The following is a 24,383-nucleotide window of genomic DNA, read 5'->3' as shown; positions in this document are numbered from 1 at the left end:
CAAAAGTGTTAAAACATGAGAAAATAAAGATTTTTCCTATGATGTGTTTAACTTAAATGTCAGATTGTGGATTTGGTGCATGCACAAAGCAGTTTTTTTGGTGTGGTTAGAAAGGGCCACTGGTGAGTAACAAAATAAAATGCCATTTTCGATGATGTGTTGTTTTTTAGTCGCTAAGTTGTGTCCAACTCTTTGCGACCCCATGGACTGCGGCCCACTAGACACCTCTGTCCATAAGATTTCTCAAGCAAGAATACTGGAGAGGGTTGCCATTTCCGTCTCCAGAGGATCTTTCTAACCCAGGGATCGAAACTGTGCAACCTGCACTGGCAGATGGATTCTTTACCACTGAGCCACCAAGGAAGCCCTCTGAATGATATAATTAGCAGCAATAGCAGCCATGCCCATGGTGATTAATAGTTTCAGCACTAGAAATTCAAAATCTTGCTTCCTTTGTGAGCTTTCTAAGAATTATCTGTTGACATGTTTAGCTTTCTACTTGTAATTATCCTCCCTCCAAATTGGAATAAGGATTAACTAATTACAGTGGTGCCTTCAGACATGAGCCATATCAAACGCCCTAGTAACCAAGAATTATCCTGCCTACAAAGTACGCCAGAAAGCCTTGAAGTCTGGAATCTGCTTCGAGACCCAATTCAGTGGGACTGAACCAAGCCACAGAGCTTCCCTAATCTGGTTTAGCCAGCAGTGGCACACCCTGCATTTCCACTAACTTTACTTTCTTAAGATGTAGCTTTGGATAAACTACAATTACTTTCTCAAAATCTATTATGGGTTTCAGTAGGTACAATGTGAAAAGCACCAGTGAGTCCATCAAAGTGTCAGGATATGGCAGTAGAAGCCATGGGTTTAATATTGGCCTAGTCACAAACTAGTCATTTAGCTTTAGCCAAGTAACTTATCTGATTAGCCTTAGACTATTTTTCCCAAATTGAGATAATCTTGCCTACCCCAAAACTGTTGCAAAAAACAAGTAAGAGAGTGTACCTAAAGTGCCTGACCCAGTGTCTGGGTATTGAATCTGTAGAAAGGATACAGCCATAATTCCTTAATTTGATAATCAAATTTTCCAGAGCTTGGTCTCAATCTTCCTCTCTATCCTTATCTTCCATATCTATAGGACTACTAATTTTTAGTTAGAAAACAGTCACTCAGGATGAAGACTTGCTTTCTCATCCATCCTTTAGTAAAGTGTGGACATGAGTTCTATTGAATGGGTTAAACATGAAAGTGTCAAAAACTGCGTCTTCTCCCTTCTCCCCGTACTTTCTTCATCATGCTTCCTGGAACATGGAAATGCTGGTAGAATCTCACATATGACCATGAAATTGAGAGGCACTTTCTAGGGATAGCAGCAAAAAGCTGAAAGAATTTGACTCCAATAGTTTTCAGGAGCAGGGCCACACCATCAGCTCTGGATTTCCTGCATCTAGACTTGTATATGGAAGAGAAATAAACTTCTGTCTTGTTTAAAGTGCTGTTATTTTAGACACACATTTTGTGTATTAGTTATTGAAAGCTGAACTTATTCTATTATTCCTCCTATCAGCTTTCTGATTCTCTTCGCTCTTCACATTGTCTCTAGACATATCTTCATTCATTCATTCAGTAGTTTATTCCATAGCCATTCAATGTGCACCTAGATTCTGCCTGGCATAAATCTAAGAGGGTGCTGGAATGGACATAGGAATGAAATGAACCAAATGAAGTGTTAGTCGCCCAGTGGCATCTGACTCTTTGCAGCCCCATGGACTGTAGCCTGCCAGGCTACTCTGTCCATGCGATTCTCCAGGCAAGAATACTGGAGTGGGTAGCCATTCTCTTCTCCAGGGGATCTTCCCAACTCAGGGATTGAACCTGGGTCTCCTGCATTGTAGGCAGATACTTTACCATTTGAGCCACCAAGAAAGCCTGAAACAAATAGATACTGCCCTTAAAAGTCACAAGTATTGACTGAAACTCTCTTGCTCTTAATTTATATGATAAATCATGTGTGTGGCAAACATTCATCTCAAAATTTCTCCAACAGTCCCATCCCAAATAATTTCACTATTTCCAGTAATACATTGTTGATCAGACCATATGTACCTAATATGTTCTATTTGGCTCTCTACAATCACTCTCTGCCTTTCTTCACCATTTTCTTTGTTCAGAAAGACTTGTCTGTATGGATTACTTCAGTGGTCTCTTGCCCTCTAATTTCCAATCGGGTTGGTCAATAGGAACCCCTGGCAGAAGGTCAGAGGGAAGTAAGAAAGTGGGTTCTCTGTATTTATTTTTCTCAGCTCCCTCCCTGTGGGGTCATCTCAGGCTAACTTTGCTCTTCAACTGAAGGTCACTGTTCCACTCAAGGTGGCCCACCGCATGACTCTCTCCTATTGGGTTCTGGTTGCCATTCCCTCCCTTCAGTTCCTTTGCGCTGTCAGGCCCCAGGGAACTGCACTGTACCCCATGGCTTCTGTGCGCAGTGCCCACACCTTGCAAATGGCCCATTTATTAAGCTCCTCTCAAGTCATCCTAATGTGAAGCTGCCATCTGTTTCTTGCTAGAAGGCTGACTGACACACCATGTGTCCCAAGTCTCAGTTCAAAAGATATAGGCACCAAATATACATGCCATCCATCAGAAACACTGTTAGGAAGAGTGTTGGAGTAGAGGGACGATATTCTTTATTCGCAGCTGAAGGAAGTACTGCTGACCACAGAGAACAAAGCTTGTGCATCTGTTATGAAGAACACTTTTATATCCTTATAGAACACTTTTAGGGTGGGCAGAGGGAAAAAAGAGGAAAAGAGAGTAGGAAGGTGTGGTAGGCAGAACAATGCACCCCCTTTCCCCAAATGCCCAAGTTCTAATCCTTGGAACCTGTGAACATGCTACCTTACATGACAAAAGGGACTTTATAGCTGTGATTTAGTTAAAGATCTTGCTGATACCTTGATTTTAGCCTAGAGAGGCCAACTTCAGACTTTTCCTGAATTGTATGATAATAAATTTATGTTGTTTTAAGCCATCAAGTCGATGCAATTTGTTATGTCAGCAATAGGAAACTAGTATAGATTGTAAGACTGAAATCTCCAGACCCAGATAACTAAACCTGGGAAGGAAGAAGGGCTGGGGACCTAATAAGTGACAGATGAGCACACTATGGACAGAAAAACCATACTCCATACCACCTGGTAATCTGTATTGCAGGCAAATTAAATTCACTAAAAAGCAAACTTACTCTTCATCTCATAAGCTTAGACTCATAAATGCTTTCACACCTTTTGCAAAACCTAGTAGAAACCTTTTTTCCCTCGGAGTTTCGGGGATTTTCCAGAACTTTTGTATTTTGTTAGAGAGATTTATCAGCTTCATTCAGAAGGACATGCATCTGTGTTACTCCTATTCTTTGACTTCCTGGTAGTCAAAGTATCAAAATATTACACACAAAAAACTATGATTTTTAAAATTTCCACAGCATATAGTCTACAAAGCACCAATATATATTATTTGTATCCTATAAAAACTGTTGCTAAGCTCCTCCCCCAGACTGCATGTTTCCCAGTGGGCCTTACCATGCTCTGTCCCAGCTGCTCCCGGAAGAAGTAATCCATGTTTCTCTTTTGCAGGCTGTCAAGGTAATGCTGAAAGCGAGTGTATGTGTAAGGGTAGCAGTAAGCAAATTGGTAAATATCTTCTTCTCGGTCAAAACAAAATGCAAAGGACATCACGTAATTTTTCCTATGGTCCGGACAGCGGTAGTAGTAGACATTTTTGGGCGGCAGTCTTTGCCTGAAAGATACAAAGAAATTTGGGCATATCAAACAGTCATTCAAGCTTCAAACTGTAATCAGTGGGAATAAATGCCCAAGAGTAAAACTGTAACATCAAGAATCCTAGGTGATGGTTAAGAATGACAGTGTATACCAACCTCTGGTCAAAAAGAATCGGGGGGGGCTTCCCTGGTGGATCAATGGTAAAGAATTCACCTGCCAATGCAGGAGACATGGGTTTAGTTTCTGGTCCAGGAAGATCCCACACGCCATGGAGCAGCTAAGCCCATGCACCACAACTACTGACCCTGTGCTCTAGAGCCCAGGAGCCACAACTACTGCAACCCACACATCTAGGGCTTGTACTCTACAACTAGAGAAGCCACAGCAATGAGAAGCTGCACACGGCGACTAGAGAGCAGCCCCCACTCACCGCAACTAGAGAAAAGCCTGTGCAGCAACAAAGACCCAGCACAGCCAAAAATGCTTCATTAATCATTTTTAAAAAGACTAGAATCTGGCAGTATTTGGTTCAAATTCCAGCCCTACCCTTTATCTACTGTATAGACAATTCAAAGTCAAAAGCAAACAAGTTTTATTCATCATTTATTCCTATTTTGAGCACCTGTTAAACACCAGACATTGTGCTAGATTATTGGTGTAAACAAGATAGGACAGATATTTGTCCTCATGGAGTATATATCCTGGTGGGGAAGCAGTCAACAAAATAATTTAAATAAATATATAATATAGTTACAGACTCTAAAAGTGCATTGAGGGGAAATAGTGTGATGTTATAGTCACATAAATAGGAAAGGCCTACTTTCCCAGGGAAGTCAGGTTTTGGTATTATAACACTAATTCGGGTCTTTTAAAATAAGTTAATACACACTGTGAATATTCAAGGGAGAAGAAAAGAATATTCAACATTTCTTTAAATTATTACTATTGTTTATTATTTTTCTACAGAGTATTCCATGAGACTAATTTTACAAAGAAGCATTTGGGGAAATACTGCTTTAAAATGCACTGTGTAAGCAATTCTGCTAAGTTAACATGTTCATTCCTGAACAAGCAACACTAAAACATATATATGAGAAAAGGCAAAATGTTCCAGTCATAATTCCCATAACATCTTTACATTCACCCACTTCACAGGCTCACTGCACTCCCTCATTTGTATAGTATCCAAATGATTCGCTATTTCCCTACAGAGAATGTCTCTTATTTGTGTCTCTTAAAATCCTATTAATCCTACAAAACCCATATCAAACTGTGCCTTTTCCATGACTGTCCACTGATAATTCAAGGTCTCCTTGTTGTTGTTCAGTCACTAAGTGGTGTTTTACTCTTTGTGACCCCTTGGACTATTGCACACCAGGCTTTGTTGCTGCTACTACTGCTGCTAAGTCGCTTCAGTTGCGACTCTGTGCAACCCCATAGATGGCAGCCCACCAGGCTGCCCCGTCCTTGGAATTCTCCAGGCAAGAACACTGGAGTGGGTTGCCATTTCCTTCTCCAATGTGTGAAAGTGAAAAGTGAAAGGGAAGTCGCTCAGTCGTGTCTGACTCTTAGCGACCCCATGGACTGCAGCCTACCAGGCTCCGCTGTCCATGTGATTTTCCAGGCAAGAGTACTGTGGTGGGGTGCCATTGCTTTATCCTTCAATACCTCTTGGAGTTTGCTCAAACTCATGTCTGTCGAGTTGATGATGCCTTGCAACCTTCTCATCCTCTGTTGCCCCCTTCTCCTCCTCTGTTGCCCCCTTCTCCTCCTGCTCTCAATTTTTTCCAGCATCAGGGTTTTTTCCAAAGAGCTCCAAAGCATTCTAACATGTTAGCAATTAGTTATAGAACCTTGTTTCTACCTTGTATCTCTCTGAGGCTGCCTCAGTGGTCAGGAAGGGAGGTCAGGCTATGGACTTTCTGTGGAAGAGGAAACATAACATGGCACTGATGCTGTCCATATTTTGGCTTATACTGCTTGCCTCTATCCAGGCTGTTATGAATCCCACACAAACATTAAATGGAAAACATGAAATGGGAACATTAAAAGATTACTGTTAATTAAAGAAAAAACTCAGATATCTCAAGTTAATGAATTCAGCATTTTTCTATGTATAGAAAGAAAAGAGTTTGGACTTATTGAAATAGTTCCTTTGATATACACTTTAACTACCTAGGGCCAGTATCCTGTTTTTGCTTCCATCCTGAATCCCTAGGAGTGCACAGTTGGGGGTGACTGCACTGCTTTATGGCTTGGTGTCTGAACATCCTTGTTTACTGATATGGGAGATTTCATCCACACTAAGTTGTTATTCCACTTAGAAGATGTGGTCATGGAGGGTCATAAAAGTTAAGGAGCTTACTTATCCATGCTCTCAAGCTAGTAAATCACAAAGCTGGGATTCAAATCTTTTTCTTTCTGATTCCAAGTCAGAACCTGTAACAATCAATTGCAGGTACTGTAACACTCAAGTGTACTTTGCTTCACTAAGTAAGCCAGCAGCAAATCTGGAAAACTCAGCAGTGGCCACAGGACTGGAAAAGGTCAGTTTTCATTCCAATCCCAAAGAACGGCAATGCCAAAGAATGTTCAAGCTACTGCACAATTGCACTCATCTCACACGCTACTAAAGTGAGAGGCTTTGTTATTATTTATTATTCTCCAAGTGAGGCTTCAACAGTATGTGAACTGAAAAATTCCAGATGTTCAAGCTGGATTCAGAAAAGGCAGAGGAACTAGATATTATATTGCTAACATCCGTTGAATCACAGAAAAAGCAAGAGAATTCCAGAAAAACATCTACTTCTGCTTCATTGACTACACTAAAGCCTTTGACTGTGTGGATCACAACAAATTGGAAAATTCTTCAAGAGATGGAAATAAAATCTAACCTGCCTGCTGAGAAATCTGTATGCAGGCCAAGAAGCAACAGTTAAAACCAGACATAGAATGACGAACTGGTTCCAAAATGGGAAAAGAGTACATCAGAGCTGTATACTGTCACTTTACTTATATGGAGAGTACACCATGAGAAATGCTAGACTGGATGAAGCACAAGCTGGAATTAAGATTGCCGGGAGAAATATCAATAACCTCAGATATGCAGATGACACTACCCTTATGGTAGAAAGAGAAGAGGAATTAAAGAGTCTCTTGATGAAGGTGAAAGTGGAGAGTGAAAAAGCTGGCTTAAAATTCAAAATTGAAAACCATGGCATCAGGTTCCATCACTTCATGGCAAATAGATGGGTAAACAATGGAAACAGTGACAGACTTTATTTTCTTGGGCTTCAAAATCACTGCAGATGTTGACTACAGCCATGAAATTAAAAGACACTTGCTCCTTGGAAGAAAAGCTATGACCAACCTAGACAGCATATTAAAAAGCAGAGACATTACTTTGCCAGCAAAGGTCTGGATAGTCAAAGCTATGGTTTTTCCAGTAGTCATGTATGGATGTGAGAGTTGGACTCTAAAGAAAGCTGAGCACCGAAGAATTGATGCTTTTGAACTGTGGTGTTGGAGAAGACTCTTGAGAGTCCCTTGGACTGCAAGAAGATCCAACCAGTCAGTCCTAAAGGAAATCAGTCCTGAATGTTCATTGGAAGGACTGATGCTGAAGCTGAAGCTTTAATACTTTGGCCACCTGATGCGAAGAACTGACTCATTGGAAAAGATGCTGATGCTGGGAAAGACTGAAGGCAGGAGGAGAAGGGGACGACAAAGGATGAGATGGTTGGATGGCATCACTGGCTCGATGGACATGAGTTTGAGCAAGTTCCAGGAGTTGGTGATGGGCAGGGAAACCTGGCGTGCTGAAGTCCTTGGGGTTGCAAATGGTCAGACAGGACTGAGCAACTGAATTGAACTGAGCTGTTCCTGTAACATTTCTCCAGGTTCCCTCTTGATAAATTATAGGCTTCTGGCATTCTAGATATGAGTATGCACTAAAACAAGTGAAAGCCTGGGACTGCAAGGAATTCACTATGGCTGAAGCACAAAGAATAGGAAGGGAAATCATGAGAAATGTGTCTGAAGAGGAAGACAGAAGTCAGATTAGAAATGGATGACAGTCGTCCCTCCATATCTGTGGGGTCTGCATCTGAAGATACAAGGGGATGACTTCATATGAAGGGACAGGTTAAACATTATCCTGAGGTCACAGGGTATCTTTAAGTCAGTGAAAGAATTAAAGTTCCATGATTATGCCAGTCTAAGGGATAGGTGAGAGAAGGTCACGTATCAGTCAGATGAAGGACAGGGAGTAGCTGTGCAAGTATAGAAAGTATGACAAGTCTGACTACTAGATAAATGTGCTGATATGACAGGCCATGGAGTCAAAGATGGGTAGGATTCCAAAAGTGAAGAGGAGGACAAGATGTAGAGAGAACAGTTTAAGCAATAAAGGAACAGGGCTTCTCACATAGAAGCCCGTGATAGTATCAAAGGCTGTCTAGAGGTGTGCTTAGGGCCACCAATAGAGGCTGTGTGGCTCCTACCCCTAAAACTAGGAAGAATAAACGTTTCAGTACCAACAAGGGCTAGATAGCATCACTGACTCCGTGGAAGTGAATTTGCGCAAACTTCAGGAGATAGTGTAGGACAGAGGAGCCTGGAGTGCTGCAGTCCTTGGGGTAGCAAAGAGTTGGACATGACTTAGTGACTAAACAACAATCTTCCTCTCACACAAATGGGGCTTTAAGGCAAACCCATGAGGCACTCTTCCTTTCTAACCTGATTTTCACCCTAAACACTACTGTATTAAAATTTTGGACTTATTAGTGATGAAATAGAGATGGAATGGCCTGGAAGGAAAATGGGGAGTGAGAAGTCCCCTCCTGATCTTTCTGTATATGGAATGTAGGAGAACAAGCAGTACTTGGGAAGCCAAAGAGGGAAGTAATGGCCTCCAGGATAGTCAGGTCTTAGTTCTTTGTTTTATTCAGCAAATATTTGTTAAGTATCATGTACCAAAGACAAGAGGTAAAGGAAGCAGTGGATTACAAGACCAGGGATCCAAGGGAGACTATTAACCTGAAAGCTGAGTTTCATAGAAAAAAGTAACATGTAGAATGTTTTGGATAGAAGAGGGATCAGTGGGAAACCAAGATTAGAGGGAGAACAGACCAGTGTAGGGAAAAGGGTATAGGAAGAAGAGGTGTTGGTCTACATTTGTGATGTGACTGAACAAGCAGAAATGTGAGGCTGGTGGAGTGAGTCCCAGGGTTCCAGATTTGTATTCAGGGAGAATACCAGTGAACATGGCTTTGAGGTCTCCAGCCAATGGTCTGTGACACCCACTTCAGACCCTGACTCAGAGGTCTGAAACTTAGGGCGCTGGAGCACAATCACTTCATACACAATGATTCCTATAGTCGTAAGCCCCTCAGCTTATGATGCTGATGTTTGCATGTTTTTATTTACTAGTATATCTAATCAAGATCCATACTTTAAATCAATCACCTCAGTTTTTTTCCTCTTCTAGCCACGTTTAGCAACTTGACTCTGAGGGTCTGCTGTCTCCACCACGTTTGATCATGTGCTATCAGGAGAATTCATCTAATGTCTGCAGCTGCCCCAGCTCCTCTCCTGAGTATGTCAGAAGCCTAACCTGATTTGCAGACAAAGTGAAGGTAATGGACCCTGGGGTGATCATTCAAGATGGCTAAGACGCTGCTCAGGGATTAGATATTCCAGACTCTGCTAAGGATACTAACAAAAATCTGTTTGAGAAGGATTCAGCAGGCCAAACTCAAAGTAACACGAAGAATAAAGGAAAAGAGGAACGAGATTATGTGGGAGAAATGTGTCTCATTTGGAATGCACTTCTGGTTTTTCTCTTATTCTGCTCATTACATTTTCACTGTGTCCAGACATGATGTTCAATTTTTTATTTGCATTATCATTGAATCCTCTCAACACCCTACAAACTAGGGGGTATTAACATCCCCTTTACACAGATAAGAAAATCCAAATCTCAGAGAGGTTAAAAAAAAAAAAAATTCCTGAGGTTGCAACAGGAATTGTTGGTAAGCAACAGAGCCTGTGTTAGACACAGGCTAGTGTGACTCCAAAGTCTGTGCTCATTGTCTCTACGGTAACTTGCCACCAACTCATAGCCTTATCTTCTGCTTCCAGAAAAACCCTATCTACAGTACTCTCATCAATACTCTTGCAAAAAACCCTTGAAATAACTTCCTATCCTCAAAAGGCTCCCCAAGATTTCCCTGTTAGTCCAGTATCATCAACCATTTCTCCCTCCTTGAACCCTATGTTTTATTCATACTGAACTACTCACAACTCCCTAACATGATTTTGTGCCATACTTCCAATACCTCTGTGTCTTTGTATTGGATATTTCCTGCACTTGGACTGCTTCCCCTACAAGATAGCCTACGTACTTCGTAAACTCATACTCATAGATGTGCCGTGTGGTAGACTGTCATAAAGCTTTAAACATTTTTTAAATGTACTAATTAATGAACAAGAGAATGTATAAATAATGCCTATCATTTAATATATCTCCTCTCTGAAGTATTCTCTGATTGTCCATTCCTTACTAAAGTTTTTTTATACTTTGACATATGATAGTAATATTAAAATAGTTTTGTCACCCGATTTGTCCCTTAACAAAAAGCAACAAAAGTGAATGGAGATTTCTTCAAAGACAAGGTAGGCTTCTTGAAGACAGGAATGGTGTCACCCTTTCCCTCTCTTTTTCACTAGAAATGGTACAGAGAAGTTTCAAATATTACTTGCTTCTTTTAAAAACCACTGGCAAAAGGGAAAGAAGATTCATCTCCACAGATAAAAGCAAGCATCATAGGGAGGTAGATTTTAGCTCAATATAGAGACTCTTGAACAGTCCCCTGAAAGGAGAGTAGAAAGGTCTATGCTACAGGGGAGTACAAGCATGGGAAACTTTAGAGGATCTCATGAAAAAGCTCCTCTACTTGGTATTAAGTTAGACAAGGCAGATTTCTGACTCCACTTAACACAGAGAGTCTAAGATATCAATGGAAGCAATATAACAATAATTAACATTGCACATGTGTTAGGTCATTCTGGGAACATCAACATATATTAATTCCTTTAATCTTCACAACAGTCCTTTGAAGTTATTCCTATTATTACAGATTAAATGATGAAAATTAAGGTAGGGTCAAGAATACTTCTTAAGAGAAAGAGATTGTAAATGACTCCTAGCTGTTGTTCAGTCACTAACTCATGTCTGATTCTTTGTGACACTATGGACTGCAGAACGCCGAGCTTCTCTGACCTCCACTATCTCGTGGAGTTTGCTCAAATTCATGTCCACTGAGTTGTGATAGGTGATGCTATCCAATCATCTCATCCTCAGCAGCCCCTTTCTCCTTTAACTTTCAATCTTTCCCAGCATCAGGATCTTTTCCAGTGAGTCAGCTCTTTGCATCAGGTTGCCAAAGTATTGGCGCTTCAGCTTCAGCATCAGTTCTTCCAATGAATATTCAGGGTTGATTTCCTTTAGGATTGACTAGTTTGATCTCCTTGCAGTCCAAGGGACCCTCCAGAGTCTTCTCCAGCACCACAATTCAAAAGCATCAACTCTTCAGTGCTCACCCTTTTTTATGGTCCAACTCTCACATCTATATATGACTATTGGAAGAAAGCATGAGTCCATAGAAGAATCCTGAAAGAGTCTAACATCTGATATTGCCAGAGAGGCAGGTTGACCCCAAGACCTGTGGTGTGTGCTCTCAGGACTCAGACACTAAAGGATGATCCAGTTCTAGAAACAAGTCATCATCCTGGGCCCATCCTGATGATTAAAGAGGCCCTCCACATATGAGAGAGAGGCTATAACTAATACCCTCAGATTCAGTTGTGCATTCTCATGTGGATGAGTGAGAACACACACACAAACACACACACGCATGTATATACTGAACACATTCACAATCATGCTATGTATACTTCTCTTCTACAGCCTCTATTTCATTATATCAACTTGAGTACATGCCTTTTTCCACCATAGGACTGAGTTCTCACTGAGGGCAGGAATGATACATTCACCTGATTCTGGAGGACCTACACAAAACCTTGAATAGAGGAGATGCTTCAAAACACTCATGAATTGGATAAATGAGTGAACTTTAAACATATTAGACTAAATAATTTCAGCCACACCAAGGTATATATATTGTGCTCTTTCCATGTGAAGCTGTGAGTCATTCCTTGAGTACATTCCATTTCAGAACCTCCATGCCATTTTAAATACTATTCTGTCAGTCTATAATTGTCTTTCTCACTCTTTTCTATATATTTCATCCCTATGAAGAGAAGTAAGGACCAGGTCAAATGACATTTCCTCTTTGAAGTCTTTGTCAACAACACGAGTAATAACTAATTGCTCTAAATACTAACTACAGAAACTCCTGTGCTTCTGATTCACTTCAAAATCCATAGCACTTAACACAATGTTTGACCCTGAAGAGGAGCTCAAAACATGTTTGTTGAATGAATGAGTGGATTTATGACTCACTAAATGGATGCATGGATGAATGATTCCTTCATATTTACCATTCTCTCTGCCTTCTTGCCAAACCATTAGCCAAATTACCAATGCATTGTTCTGAAGGTCACCAGAGCACAGAGGAAGAGGAGAAAGCCCCAAACTTGAAGGGTTCTGATGGCTCATTCCCCACTCCTCCTCAAAACCCCTGAAAGACTTTTTTTCCCCCCATGGAAAAAAACCCTCTTGTTTATTTGATTAAACAAAAATAAAATAAGCTGCATAGGAACAATTTTAAAGTCCAAGGAGACACCAACTTTGTTTTAAGCCTGCAGTAGCTGATACATCATCTCCTTGCTACCTTGTCCAGCCTCCTCTGTGGACCACAGTGATATATTCAGAAGCCTATTAGCTAACACAGGAGTTTTTGAAAACCCCTGAAAGACTTTCTGATAGCAGCCATTCTGACCGGTGTGAGATGGTACCTCACTGTGGATTTGATTTGCATTTCTCTGATAATGAGTGATGTTGAGCACCTTTTCATGTTTGTTAGCCATCTGTATGTCTTCTTTGGAGAAATGTTTGTTTATTTCTTTGGCCCATTTTTTGATTGGGTCGTTTATTTTTCTGGAATTGAGTTGCAGGAGCTGCTTGTATATTTTTTAGGTTAATTCTTTGTCAGTTGCTTCATTTGTTATTATTTTCTCCAATTCTGAAGGCTGTCTTTTCACCTTGCTTATAGTTTCCCTTGTTGTGCAAAAGCTTTTAAGTTTAATTATGTCCCATTTGTTCATTTTTGCTTTTATTTCCATTACTCTGGGAGGTGGGTCATAGAGGATTGTGCTGTAATTTATGTCAGAGAGTGTTTTGCCTATGTTTTCCTCTAGGAGTTTTATGGTTTCTGGTCAAAACCACTACAATATTGTAAAGTAATTAGCCTCAAATTAAAACAAATAAATTAAAAAAAAAAAAAACCTGAAAGACAGTAGCCCTAACTTTCCTTCTGATTGAGCAGCAAATATGGATGTAGTTATATGGATTCCAACCCCAGGGTCTTCTTTGATAGCAGACAGAAACTTTTTCTTTAAATTAGTGGAAAGGGAAATAAAAAAGAATCACTCTCTTTGGGCTGTACATCCTAAAGGAGGTATACAAAATACAATCATTCAGATACCACCAAGGGGAATAACGTACACTAAGTACCTCCTATATGCCAACAGTGTGCTAGCTGTTTGATGTACACTATTGCCTGACTAATAAACAGATATTCTTTCTACCACACCAAGGCTGTGAAATTCATCCAACAATTGCAGCTACAGGAAAGTCTCTTGTCTCCCCTTCTTCATCTACCCAGAGGCAGGGAGCAAACTAGCATACAGTTTCCCAGGCACATTTGAAATTAAAGAAAAATTTCATGTTTCCCTGGTGGCTCAGATGGTAAAGAATCTGCCTGCAGTGGAGGAGACTTGGGTTTGATCCTGGGTTGGGAAAATCCCCTGGAGAAGAGAATGGCTACCAACTCCAGTATTCTGGCTTAAATAATTCCATGGGCAGAGGAACCTGGCAGGCAAATCTATAGGGTCACAAAGAGTTGGACACGACTAAGTGACTTTCACTTCACTCCCTTCATGAGGGCAGCTGAATCTCTGGTTTGTCATCCGTGAAAACACATGGCCTTTAGTCTTCGTTTGGCTGGAACAACCCCGACCACCACCTGGCTTGAACAAATTGGCCCCTCCTTTCTTCAGGCATCTGGCACACCCAGGCACCAGCACGGCTGCCCACATTATAAATACACTCTTCCCAGGTGGAGAGGACCTGCTCCTAATTCCAATCCTACCTTCCCCCAAATAATTATAACAGTGCTCTTGTCACCAGCTTATCTATTCTTATCTTTCTCCGCACTTTGTCACAGGGAATCTCTTGATGAATCACAGGGAAGGGGAGAAAGAGAGAATGAGGGAGCACTCAGATACAGACAACACATTTATACAGCCTGTGTCTAATCAGATTACTGTCTTATCAGGGGTTGATGGGCACTAGTGGTGGGAGGAGAGAGACAAAGCTACATATTGCCATCTGAGTTTTTGATAACAAGAAGACACTGCTAGATTCTTGAAGTAACCTTTTTGTCCTACACACTCTCTTGTTTATTTTTCAGAGTTTATTTTATGTGTAGGATTTTTTTTTTTTTTTTGGACTGTGCCTTCTGTAGAAGGACACCCACACACTGTGGCAGCAGCTGCTTCTATTAATTCCAAGCCATTAAAAAAATTAAAATTAAACCCAATTACTTTGGTTGGTTTAGAGCTGGGGAATAGCTGAGACTGATTATTCCCCCTGGTCATGGACAGCAACAATATTCCTACCTACATGTGGCTGCTGGCAGAATGCTAATATAGTCAGATGCTCCAAGGACAGGCTCCTCATGCAGAGAGACGCTCTAGGTCATGTAATCTATCTTCTCCAATCCAGAGTCCTGAGAGGACACTGGACAAAAAACTAGAAGTTGGGTGCTAGTCTAAGCTGTAGTAGGCTTCCCGGGTGGCTCAGTGGTAAAGAATCTGCTGCCGATGCAGGACACAGGGATTCGAGCCCTGGCTCAGGAAGATTCCCCTGGAAAAGGAAATGACAATCCACTCCAGTATTCTCCTGGGAAATCCCATGGACAGAGCAGTGTGGCTGGTTACAGTTCATGGGGTCACAAAAGAGTTGGATCTGACGAAACCACCACCACAACTAAGCAGTAATCCTTGGGAAGGACTCTACCCTACCTGGCACCTCTGTGTAAAACACGGTTACTAAAATGTGTCCTGTGGCTCAGAAGGTAAAGAATCTGCCTCCAATGTGGGAGACCTGAGTTTGAACCCTGGGTCAGGAAGATTCCCTAGAGAAGGAAATGGCAACCCACTCCAGTGTTCTTGCTTGGAGAATTCCATGGACAGAGGAGCCTGGCTGGCTACAGTTCATGGGGTCAAAAAGAGTCAGACACAGCTGAGTGACTAACACACACACACACACACACACACACACATCCCTCTTAGGGTTTTTGTGATTCAGGTGAAAAGTCTAGCTTTCAAAATTATAATTTGCTGGTATATAAGATGCTACTCCAGTGTTCTTACCTGGAGAATCCCAGGGATGGGGGAGCCCAGTGGGCTGCCATCTATGGGGTCACACAGAGTCGGACATGACTGAAGCGACTTAGCAGCGGCAGCAGCAGCAGCAGCAGCAAGATGCTATATGAGGAAGCATCAGAATGCTGGGTGCTTGTGATGGGGTTGCTAGCCGTATCTACAGAAGTTGAGGTTTGCCCTGAAGTTTTGTATCCAAGTTACTTTGTTGCTCCATCATAAATGGAATAATAATAAGGTTTCTGGGTGGGTGTGAAGTCATTAGACTGGAATCTTCTTATAGTCCCACTGCACAGAACCTATTTTAACAATGTTACTCAATAAATATTTTGAATGAGGGGATGAATAAGTCAGGCAGAGCTGAGTTAGAATGAATAAGAGCTCTGCTCAGTTTTGGCTTTGACGCCTTTCAGAAATTCAGTCGTTGTACAGTAGATATAATGTAGGCCTGGGCTCTAATTTACTTCCATTACGTGTCAATCTTGCAGCCCTTGGCCTGAATTTCCAAATCTATAAAATGAAAACAATATCTAGCTCACACTTTTGTTTTGAAGATTAGAGGTGAGATTGTTGCCTGATACATAACAGGTGCTCACAGTGGTCACTGTGATTATCACCATGCTCTATATGATGGAGAGTTGGCATCACACTATCTCTTGATTCAGAATAATGAGTTCCAAATTCACACTAAGTGTGCTTGAGGTATGAAATGGGCAAAGCAGGTGGGACAGGGGACAAAAGAAAAGGTGACAAGGGATGAGGGACCATTTAAACATGCAGGAAAGAAAAGCAGTGGTAATCTGTTCCTGATCCTGCCCACAACCAATGTAACCAACACCTCCTTTTCAAGGAAATGTGCTCTCTAATAAAACTAAGTGTGCCTGTCAAGATACAGGAAGGCAGTTAACTCCTTCAGGTCTCAAATGGTTGTGGGAGAGGTATTCAAAGGTGTTTCCACTACTGGTAGCTGACTGTGCCTGTCAGTCAAACTGTGGCCCATGCAGCAACCTGCCAGATGCATGGAGCCTTGAGGTCACTAGTTGGTTGGATTGAGTGGAAATTTGGAAAATTATAGGTTAGGCAAATGTGAAATACATCTGGGAAATAGAGACTGAGAAGTCTTGCTTATAGAGAACAGTCTGCTCACAGCATATTTATCATATGTTACAAATCTTAAATAATTTTTTTTGGTTACTCAAACAATTTTTGCAATAAACTTTTCACCAGCAATGAGCTCAAGAATAAAAAAGTATATGGTTTAGGAAAACTTTGCATTTCTCATGAAATTCAGTGAGAAACATGAATGTTGCATAAAATATTTGTTAGTATTTATGATCCACTATAGGGGTTGTACTGATAATATGACCACATAAAAACTGAAGACACAGTGCTGCTGAAGAAACACCAGCACCTACTTGGTTTAACAGGATCCTCTATGACCCACCTCCCAGAATACTGGAAATAAAAGCAAAAATAAACAAATGGGACCTAATTAAAATTAAAAGCTTCTGCACAACAAAGGAAACTATAAGCAAGGTGAAAAGACAGTCTTTGGAATGGGAGAAAATAATAGCAAATGAAGCAACTAACAAGCAACTAATCTCAAAAATATACAAGCAACTCCTGCAGCTCAATTCCAGAAAAATAAACAACCCAATAAAAAAATGGGCCAAAGAACTAAATAGACATTTCTCCAAAGACGACATACAGATGGCTAACAAACACATGAAAAGATGCTCAACATCACTCATTATCAGGAAAATGCAAATCAAAACCATAATAAGATACCATTTCATGCCAGTCAGAATGGCTGCGATTCAAAAGTCTACAAGCAATAAATGCTGAAGAGGGTGTGGAGAAGAGGGAACCCTCTTACACTGTTGGTGGGAATGCAAACTAGCACAGCCACTATGGAGAACAGTGTGGAGATTCCTTAAAAACCTGGAAATAGAACTGCCTTATGACCCAGCAATCCCACTGCTGGGCATACACACTGAGGAAACAAGAATTGAAAAAGACACATGTACCCCAAAGTTCATCACAGCACTGTTTATAATAGCCAGGACGTGGAAGCAACCTAGATGTCCATCAGCAAATGAATGGATAAGAAAGCTGTGGCACATATACACAATGGAGTATTACTCGGCCATTAAAAAGAATACATTTGAATCAGTTCTAATGACGTGGATGAAACTGGAGCCTATTATACAGAGTGAAGTAAGCCAGAAAGAAAAACACCAATACAGTATACTAACGCATATATATGGAATTTAGAAAGACGGTAACAATAACCCTGTATGTGAGACAGCAAAAGAGACATAGATGTATCAAACAGTCTTTTGGACTCTGTGGGAGAGGGAGAAGGTGGGATGATTTGGGAGAATGGCATTGAAACATGTATAATATCAAGTAAGAAACAAATCTCCAGTCTAGGTTCGATGCAGGATACAGGATGCTTGGGGCTGGTGCACTGGGATGACCCAGAGGGATGGTATGGGGAGGGAGGTGGGAGTGGGGTTCAGGATTGGGAACACGTGTACACCCGTGGTGGATTCATGTTGATGTATGGCAAAACCAACACAATATTGTAAAGTAAAAAATAATAATAATAATAATAATAATAAATTAAAAAATGTAAGTCTAAAGACTATAATTCACATATGTAAAAGCAGAACCATAGAATAAAAATAATTGAAATTATTTTAGAACAGTCAATATACTTCAAATGAAAAGCCATACTTCACAGTGATGGGTGGTATCACTTTTATTTAGAGTGCATGACTGTTCTAAAATAATTTCAATCGTTTTTAATTCCAAGTTTTCTTATATATAAAGTGATAGCTGTTAATGTCTTTTCTCTATTAGCACAAGAACTAAAGCCAGTAATGGTACATCACTGTCATTAGATGTTTCAAATAGAAAATAATTTAACTTAATTCCAATGGAATGCAATTATTTTCATCTAATTCATGGGATCAAACTAAGGCTTTTAGAAATTCATTCTGTTGAAGGTTATATACTATTTTAGTGGGATAATACTGTGAGATAAAATTACTTCTTTAAGATAACATGAATATAAACTTTGGTAAAAGCAATATACTTATTGAATCAGCAAACCTATAGAATAGAAATTTATTTTGAGTTATATAAATCAAAATTGCATCCAAAATAAGCTTCTATTTTCTACTCTCAAAGTAGAAACCATAGTTCTCCAAATTTATACAATGTAAGTAAATTATACAATTTTTTTATGAAGCTAATGTTAAACCACATACACAAAAAACTTTTTTTTTTTTTAAGTTTCAGGAAGGCTTATTTTCTTTACTGTCTGCCATCAATGGAATCTTAGAGATTTTGAGCTTTTAATAAAATATTTTGTTAATCAATGTTGATTTTGCTGTGTGTGTGTGTGTGTGTTTTTTTTTTTTTCTGATAATGAGACCTCTAAATTTTGCTATTAAGACCTTTAAATGAGAACAGAATTTTGGTTGCATTTTGTTAAAATCAAACTGGAAATCTTGAATCAAATATTCAACAAATGAAGCACCAAAGTATTTTAGGTTTTAAAGCTGTTATTAAATTGAGATTGTTGAAAAGAAAGCTTTCAAACAAGAAGACATGACATTTATCTCTACAAAGGCAAGGGAGGAATTGCACAAATTAAATGATGAAAGCACGATTGGAATACAATATTTAATTTTGAAATTCAATGCTTATAATTTGGGATACTTCAGTGTAGGAGGAAAATTTTTTGATGAAGCTTCTATTTTTAATTGGATATTTGTATATGGTACCAGAGTGGAATGAAATTGAACAGACATAAATTTGTAGCATCTGCATTTGGTGAAAATATAAAAGAATCAAGAAGAAGCACCTTAATTGATAAAAGTTGTTTCATATTAAAAAAAAGAGATCCAAGAAAATTTCTCCAAAGGGAGTAAACAAAATAGTAACTATGAAAATATTTGGACTGAAATGTTTATCAATTTCAGTACCAACAAGCTTATAATTAAGAATGTCCTCAATCTGGGAGAATTTGCTCTAAGTCTATTAGGTACCTATTAGAGATAATGCCTTTTATTTAACAATATTATAATCTATAAAGGAGAATCAATTGAATATGTCAAGAATTTCAAACTTATTAACCATAAAAATGCATTCTGAAGACTTAAGGCAAAGTCACCAAAACCCCAAAATAATAAAGCCATATTAGAAAAAATATTTTCATAAGAATACCAATGTCATAGTATTAGATACATATATCACTAAAAAAACTGATTAAAGTGAGTAAATGTATATAAAAATAGCTGTATTATTTTAAGAAAATAAATATAAGCTTTTAATTTTTTTCTTTACTGCACATGGATATACACAATTTTATTTTTAGAAAGAATATTGATTTTTAAAATAATCATTTTGTAAATCCAACATAAAATAATTGGAGGTCAATACATGAAATATTTTAAAAATATAACTTTACTTTCCCTGTTCACTTTCAGTTGGGATGGTGACAAGTTATGTGGTCATCCTACTCATCTGCCAACCTAATTATTCCTATTGAATATCTCAAAGTTACTTCAACTTCAACCTGAATTAAATGAATCGCCTAACCTCCCCTAAAACTAGCCCTTTGAAAACGCTTCAACTCAGTAAGTAGCTCCACTATCCACATCCAACCAACTGTACAAGTCAAAAATCTGAGAGTCAACCTGATGTCTTCCTTTCTTTCATACTTTCCTTCCTTTGTGATTCAATAAATATTGTCTGAGAGCTTCCCCATTGTCACTCTTCCAGATGTTGGGGAAGCAGATGTGAAAAAGCAAATTCATGCCTTCATGGAACTTAAATTGTGAGAAGGAGAGAAAAATAAACAAATAAATTGCTATGTAATATAGTGTAAGGTAATGATGTAAAGGCCAATTTTCATTCCAGTCTCAAAGGGCATTCTTTGGCCCTTATATGAAGAGTATATCATGTGAAAGCCCAGGCTGGATGAAGCAGAAGCTGGAATCAAGACTGTCTGGAGAAATATCAACAAATTCAGATATGCAGATGATACCACCCTAATGGCAGAAAGAGAAGAGGAACTAAAGAGCCTCTTGATGAAGGTGAAAGAGAAGCATGAAAAAGCTGGCTTAAAACTCAACATTCAAAGACAAAGATCATGGCCTCGAGTCCCATCACTTCATGGCAAATAGATAGGGAAAAGTGGAAACTGTCAGATTTTATTTTCTTGGGCTCCAAAATCCTTGCAGACAGTAACTGCAGCCATGCAGTTAAAAGACATTTGCTACTTGGAAGAAAAGCTATGACCAGTGTATCACAAAGCAGAGACATCACTTTGCTGAAAAGGTCCAGATAGTCAAAGATATGGTTTTCCAGTAGTCATGTATGGATGTGAGAGCTGGACCATAAAGAAGGCTGAGCACCGGAGAACTGATGCTTTTAAACTGTGATACTGGAGAAGACTCTTGAGAGTCTCTTGGACAGCAAGGATACCAAACCAGTCAATCCTAAAGGAAATCAACCCTTCATTGGAAGGACTGATGCTGAAGCTGAAACTCCAATACTCTGGCCACCTTATGCGAATAGCTGACTCATTTGAAAAGACCCTGATGCTGGGAAAGATTGAAGGTGGGAGGAGAAGGGGACAACTGAAGATGAGATGGTTGGACGGCACCACCAAATCAATGGACATGAATTTGAGCAAACACCAGGAGATAGTGACGGACAGGAAAGCCTGGTGTTTCCATGGAGTTGCAAAGAGTTGGACAAAGAGATTGAACAACAACAAAGGTAATGATGAGGATAATGAATATAAATAAAGCAAAGTAAGAGGCCATACAGTAATGGAGGGGACTATATTAATTAGAGAGGTCACAGAGACAACTATTTAGTAGAAACTGAATAATGTGAGGGAATAATCCTTTTATGTATATGGATTATCATATTATATTATATGTTTGGGCTTCCCTGGTGGCTCAGAGGGTAAAGCGTCTGCCCACAATGTGGGAGACCCGGGTTCAATCCCTGGGTTGGGAAGTTCCCCTGGAGAAGGAAATGGCAAGCCACTCCAGTATTCTTGCCTGGAGAATCCCATGGATGGAAGAGCCTGGTGGGCTACAGTCCATGGGGTCGCAAAGAGTCGGACACGACTGAGTGAGCTCACTTCACTTCACTATCCCCGAGAAAATAGTGGTCCAGAGAGAACAATAGGAAAAAAGGTGCAAGCTTGTTGTGTCTCTAGGAACTGCAGGAAGGTCAGTGTGATTGAATAGGAATAAGTGAGGAAGTGATTGGTAGAGAGTTAGAAAGGGAGAGAGAAGACCATTTTATAGGGCCTTGCAGGCCTTAGTAAGAGTTTTTTTTTATGAGAAGTCACGTAGGGTAAAGAGAGTAATGAAATGATTCAATTTACATTTTTTTTAAAAAACTGCTGACATGACTGGTTGAAATGCTCATTCACAGGAGTCAGCTCTGACATTTTGGTCTTCATCCCATGAAAGACAGTGTCCAAGTCCATTTCTCAGTACCCATCATCTGTTGGTGAATATTACAGGTTCCTTTCTACACAATGGATCTGCACAGTTTAAAAATTATATGAAAGAGCTTTCATACTTCAGTGGACTTATTAATCTTAGAAGCTCTAAATCCTTGTATTTTACAACCTCCCACTTTTCAGGGTTATTATGTTAATTAAAATAATAAAATGGACTCAATAAAGAGCTTTTGGTTATTGAAATGAGTAAATGAACTTCACAAGTCATTTACCAGCTTCCTGAAATTTGGGAACCAGAAGTATAGGAGATGAGAAACTTTTTATTTTCTTCTAATGAGAAATATGTAAGTGTTTTTTGAAAGATTGTTTGTGTGATCTATCTTAGAGGTCTATAAGCTCTTTATACTGACACAACTATACACTTTTATAGAGAGATAAGATTTTCAGGATCATCTAGTCTAGTGTCTTTCAAATAACTTTTAGTTTCTCCAAAAGTGTTTTCTTCAAAAGAATGCTAGCAGAGAGGCACAATGTGCAAAAATCAAACAAACAGATAAATAGAATTCAGATGGCAAGAAACAAGGCAAGCATGGGGGGGGGAGGCACTTCATTTTATATCTGAAGTGTAGCAAGGTAAGAGACTAGACAAACCACACTGGAGGTGAGAGGAGGCAGAGCTAAGAACAGCTCTTCCAAGTATATTTGTTTTGTTAATTAGACAAATCATTTATTAAGTATAGTTCTTAATGCTGAGGCTAAATTAGTGTGTCAAGTCCCTCTTCTCATGAAAGAGAACAAATATATATAATATACATTAACATATATATTTATGTATATACATATTTGTCAGGTGGTAATAAGTACTATGAAGAAAAAAGACAACATAAGGATAAGGGGATAGAAAGTAAAGGAAGTGGGTGGTAAGTTAGTTATAAAGGATTGTCAAGAAAAGCCTTTCTGATGAGGCAACGTCTAAATCAAGTGAAGCCCAGTGGAATTCCAGGGGGAAGCAAGTGCCAGTAATGTTTCCCTGATGCTTCTGTTCCTCCAGGATAGAGCATCAACTAGGTACCAGGAGTTACATTAGCCCGTTTACAGGTATGAAGACTTGGAGCAATAGGGAAAACAGATTTTAAATCTAGTTTTGAATTCAGGTTTTGGCAGGCATTTGACTTATGCTGCTTTATCTTCAGTTTTCTGATTTTTAAAATGGGAATGATATTATTTTTTCTTGCAGATATGCTCAAAGGATGTAGTAAGAAAATACATGTAAAGTTCCCAAAATACACCAGGGCTCTATATTTGGCAGATATTTGTATTATTTACCTCACTTTCTTTGAATGAAGGATTATTGTAATTGGCATTAGTAAATGTTGGATGCTTGGCATCTATTTCCTTTTCCTAACAGCAAACTATTTCTTGTACTTAAACAACTCCTGCCTCATTGGATATAGGTGAAAGGAAATGCATCTGAAGGATATTAGGGACCTACATTATCAGTATGGATATGAGAGCTAGACCATAAAGAAGACAGAGCACCAAAGAATTAATGCTTTAGAATTGTGGTGCTGGAGAAGACCCTTGAGAGTCTCTTGGACAAAAGGAGATCAAACCAGTCAATCCTAAAGGAAGCCAACTCTGAACTCATTGGAAAGACTGATGATGAAGCTGAAGCTCCAATACCTTGGCCACCTGATGCAAGAGCTGACCCATTGGAAAAGACCCTAATGGTTGGAAAGATTGAAGGCAGAAGGAGAGGAGGGTGATGGAGGATAAGATGGTTGGAAAGCATCACAGATTCAGTGGACAAGAACTTGGGAAAACGCCAGGAGATGGTGAAGGGTGTTAGCTAAAATAGAAGAAATAAGTAGATTCTTTTTTCAGGTAGGACTATTGAAAAACAGCCCGTTTCTTATCAAAAGCTCTCACAACTGGCTTAACCCCTTCTGGGAAATTTCTAGGGGGAATATTGAGGCAGGTCTAAAATTTTAGGAGGGTATGACAAAGTGGTGTTAAGTGTGGAAAGAGGGGATCAGGGAGACTACAACTTTCTCTCCATGCTGGTCTTCCAGTTTGAAACATAAGCCTAAGAAAGTGGTCTTCAAACTGGAAAGTTATTTCAATAAGGGGAAAATAATGAGAAGAAAATAAATCCTGTGGAGTGAAGACAAAGGTGATGGGATTGAGAGGCAAATGAAAGAAGTCTTAATGGAAGATTTATTAGAGAGCATGGCTTGCATCAGTCCCAGAGGCAGGGATGACTGGGGAAATGAATTCAGCAATGTTTCCTATTCTTTTAGGCTGAGACCGTACAGAATGTGATATTTCTTAAAAATGAGTCCCAATCCACATCAAGGCTTCAGCTTGCAGTAGACGGATTCCTAGCATTGTAAATGTGTTTTGGGGGGGACAAGGGTGAAAAGGGTTGGCAACTTTGCTCTTTCTGGATTAGTTTTGGTGGAAAATTGCATCTC

General features: G+C 39.6%; 1 protein-coding gene across 1 annotated transcript in view; it reads right to left on the bottom strand.

The window, feature by feature from the left end:
- Positions 1-24,383, bottom strand: part of AGBL4 (AGBL carboxypeptidase 4) — a 1,470,506-nt gene that overhangs the window by 576,508 nt on the left and 869,615 nt on the right. The window contains exon 5 of the mRNA XM_068961620.1: positions 3,582-3,798. Within this exon, the coding sequence (XP_068817721.1) occupies positions 3,582-3,798 (217 nt within the window). The remainder of the gene's footprint in view (positions 1-3,581; positions 3,799-24,383) is intronic.

Source organism: Capricornis sumatraensis, chromosome 2 (assembly GCF_032405125.1).
Source record: "Capricornis sumatraensis isolate serow.1 chromosome 2, serow.2, whole genome shotgun sequence".
NCBI lineage: Eukaryota > Metazoa > Chordata > Mammalia > Artiodactyla > Bovidae > Capricornis > Capricornis sumatraensis.
This window is presented reverse-complemented; position numbering and strand designations above follow the sequence as displayed.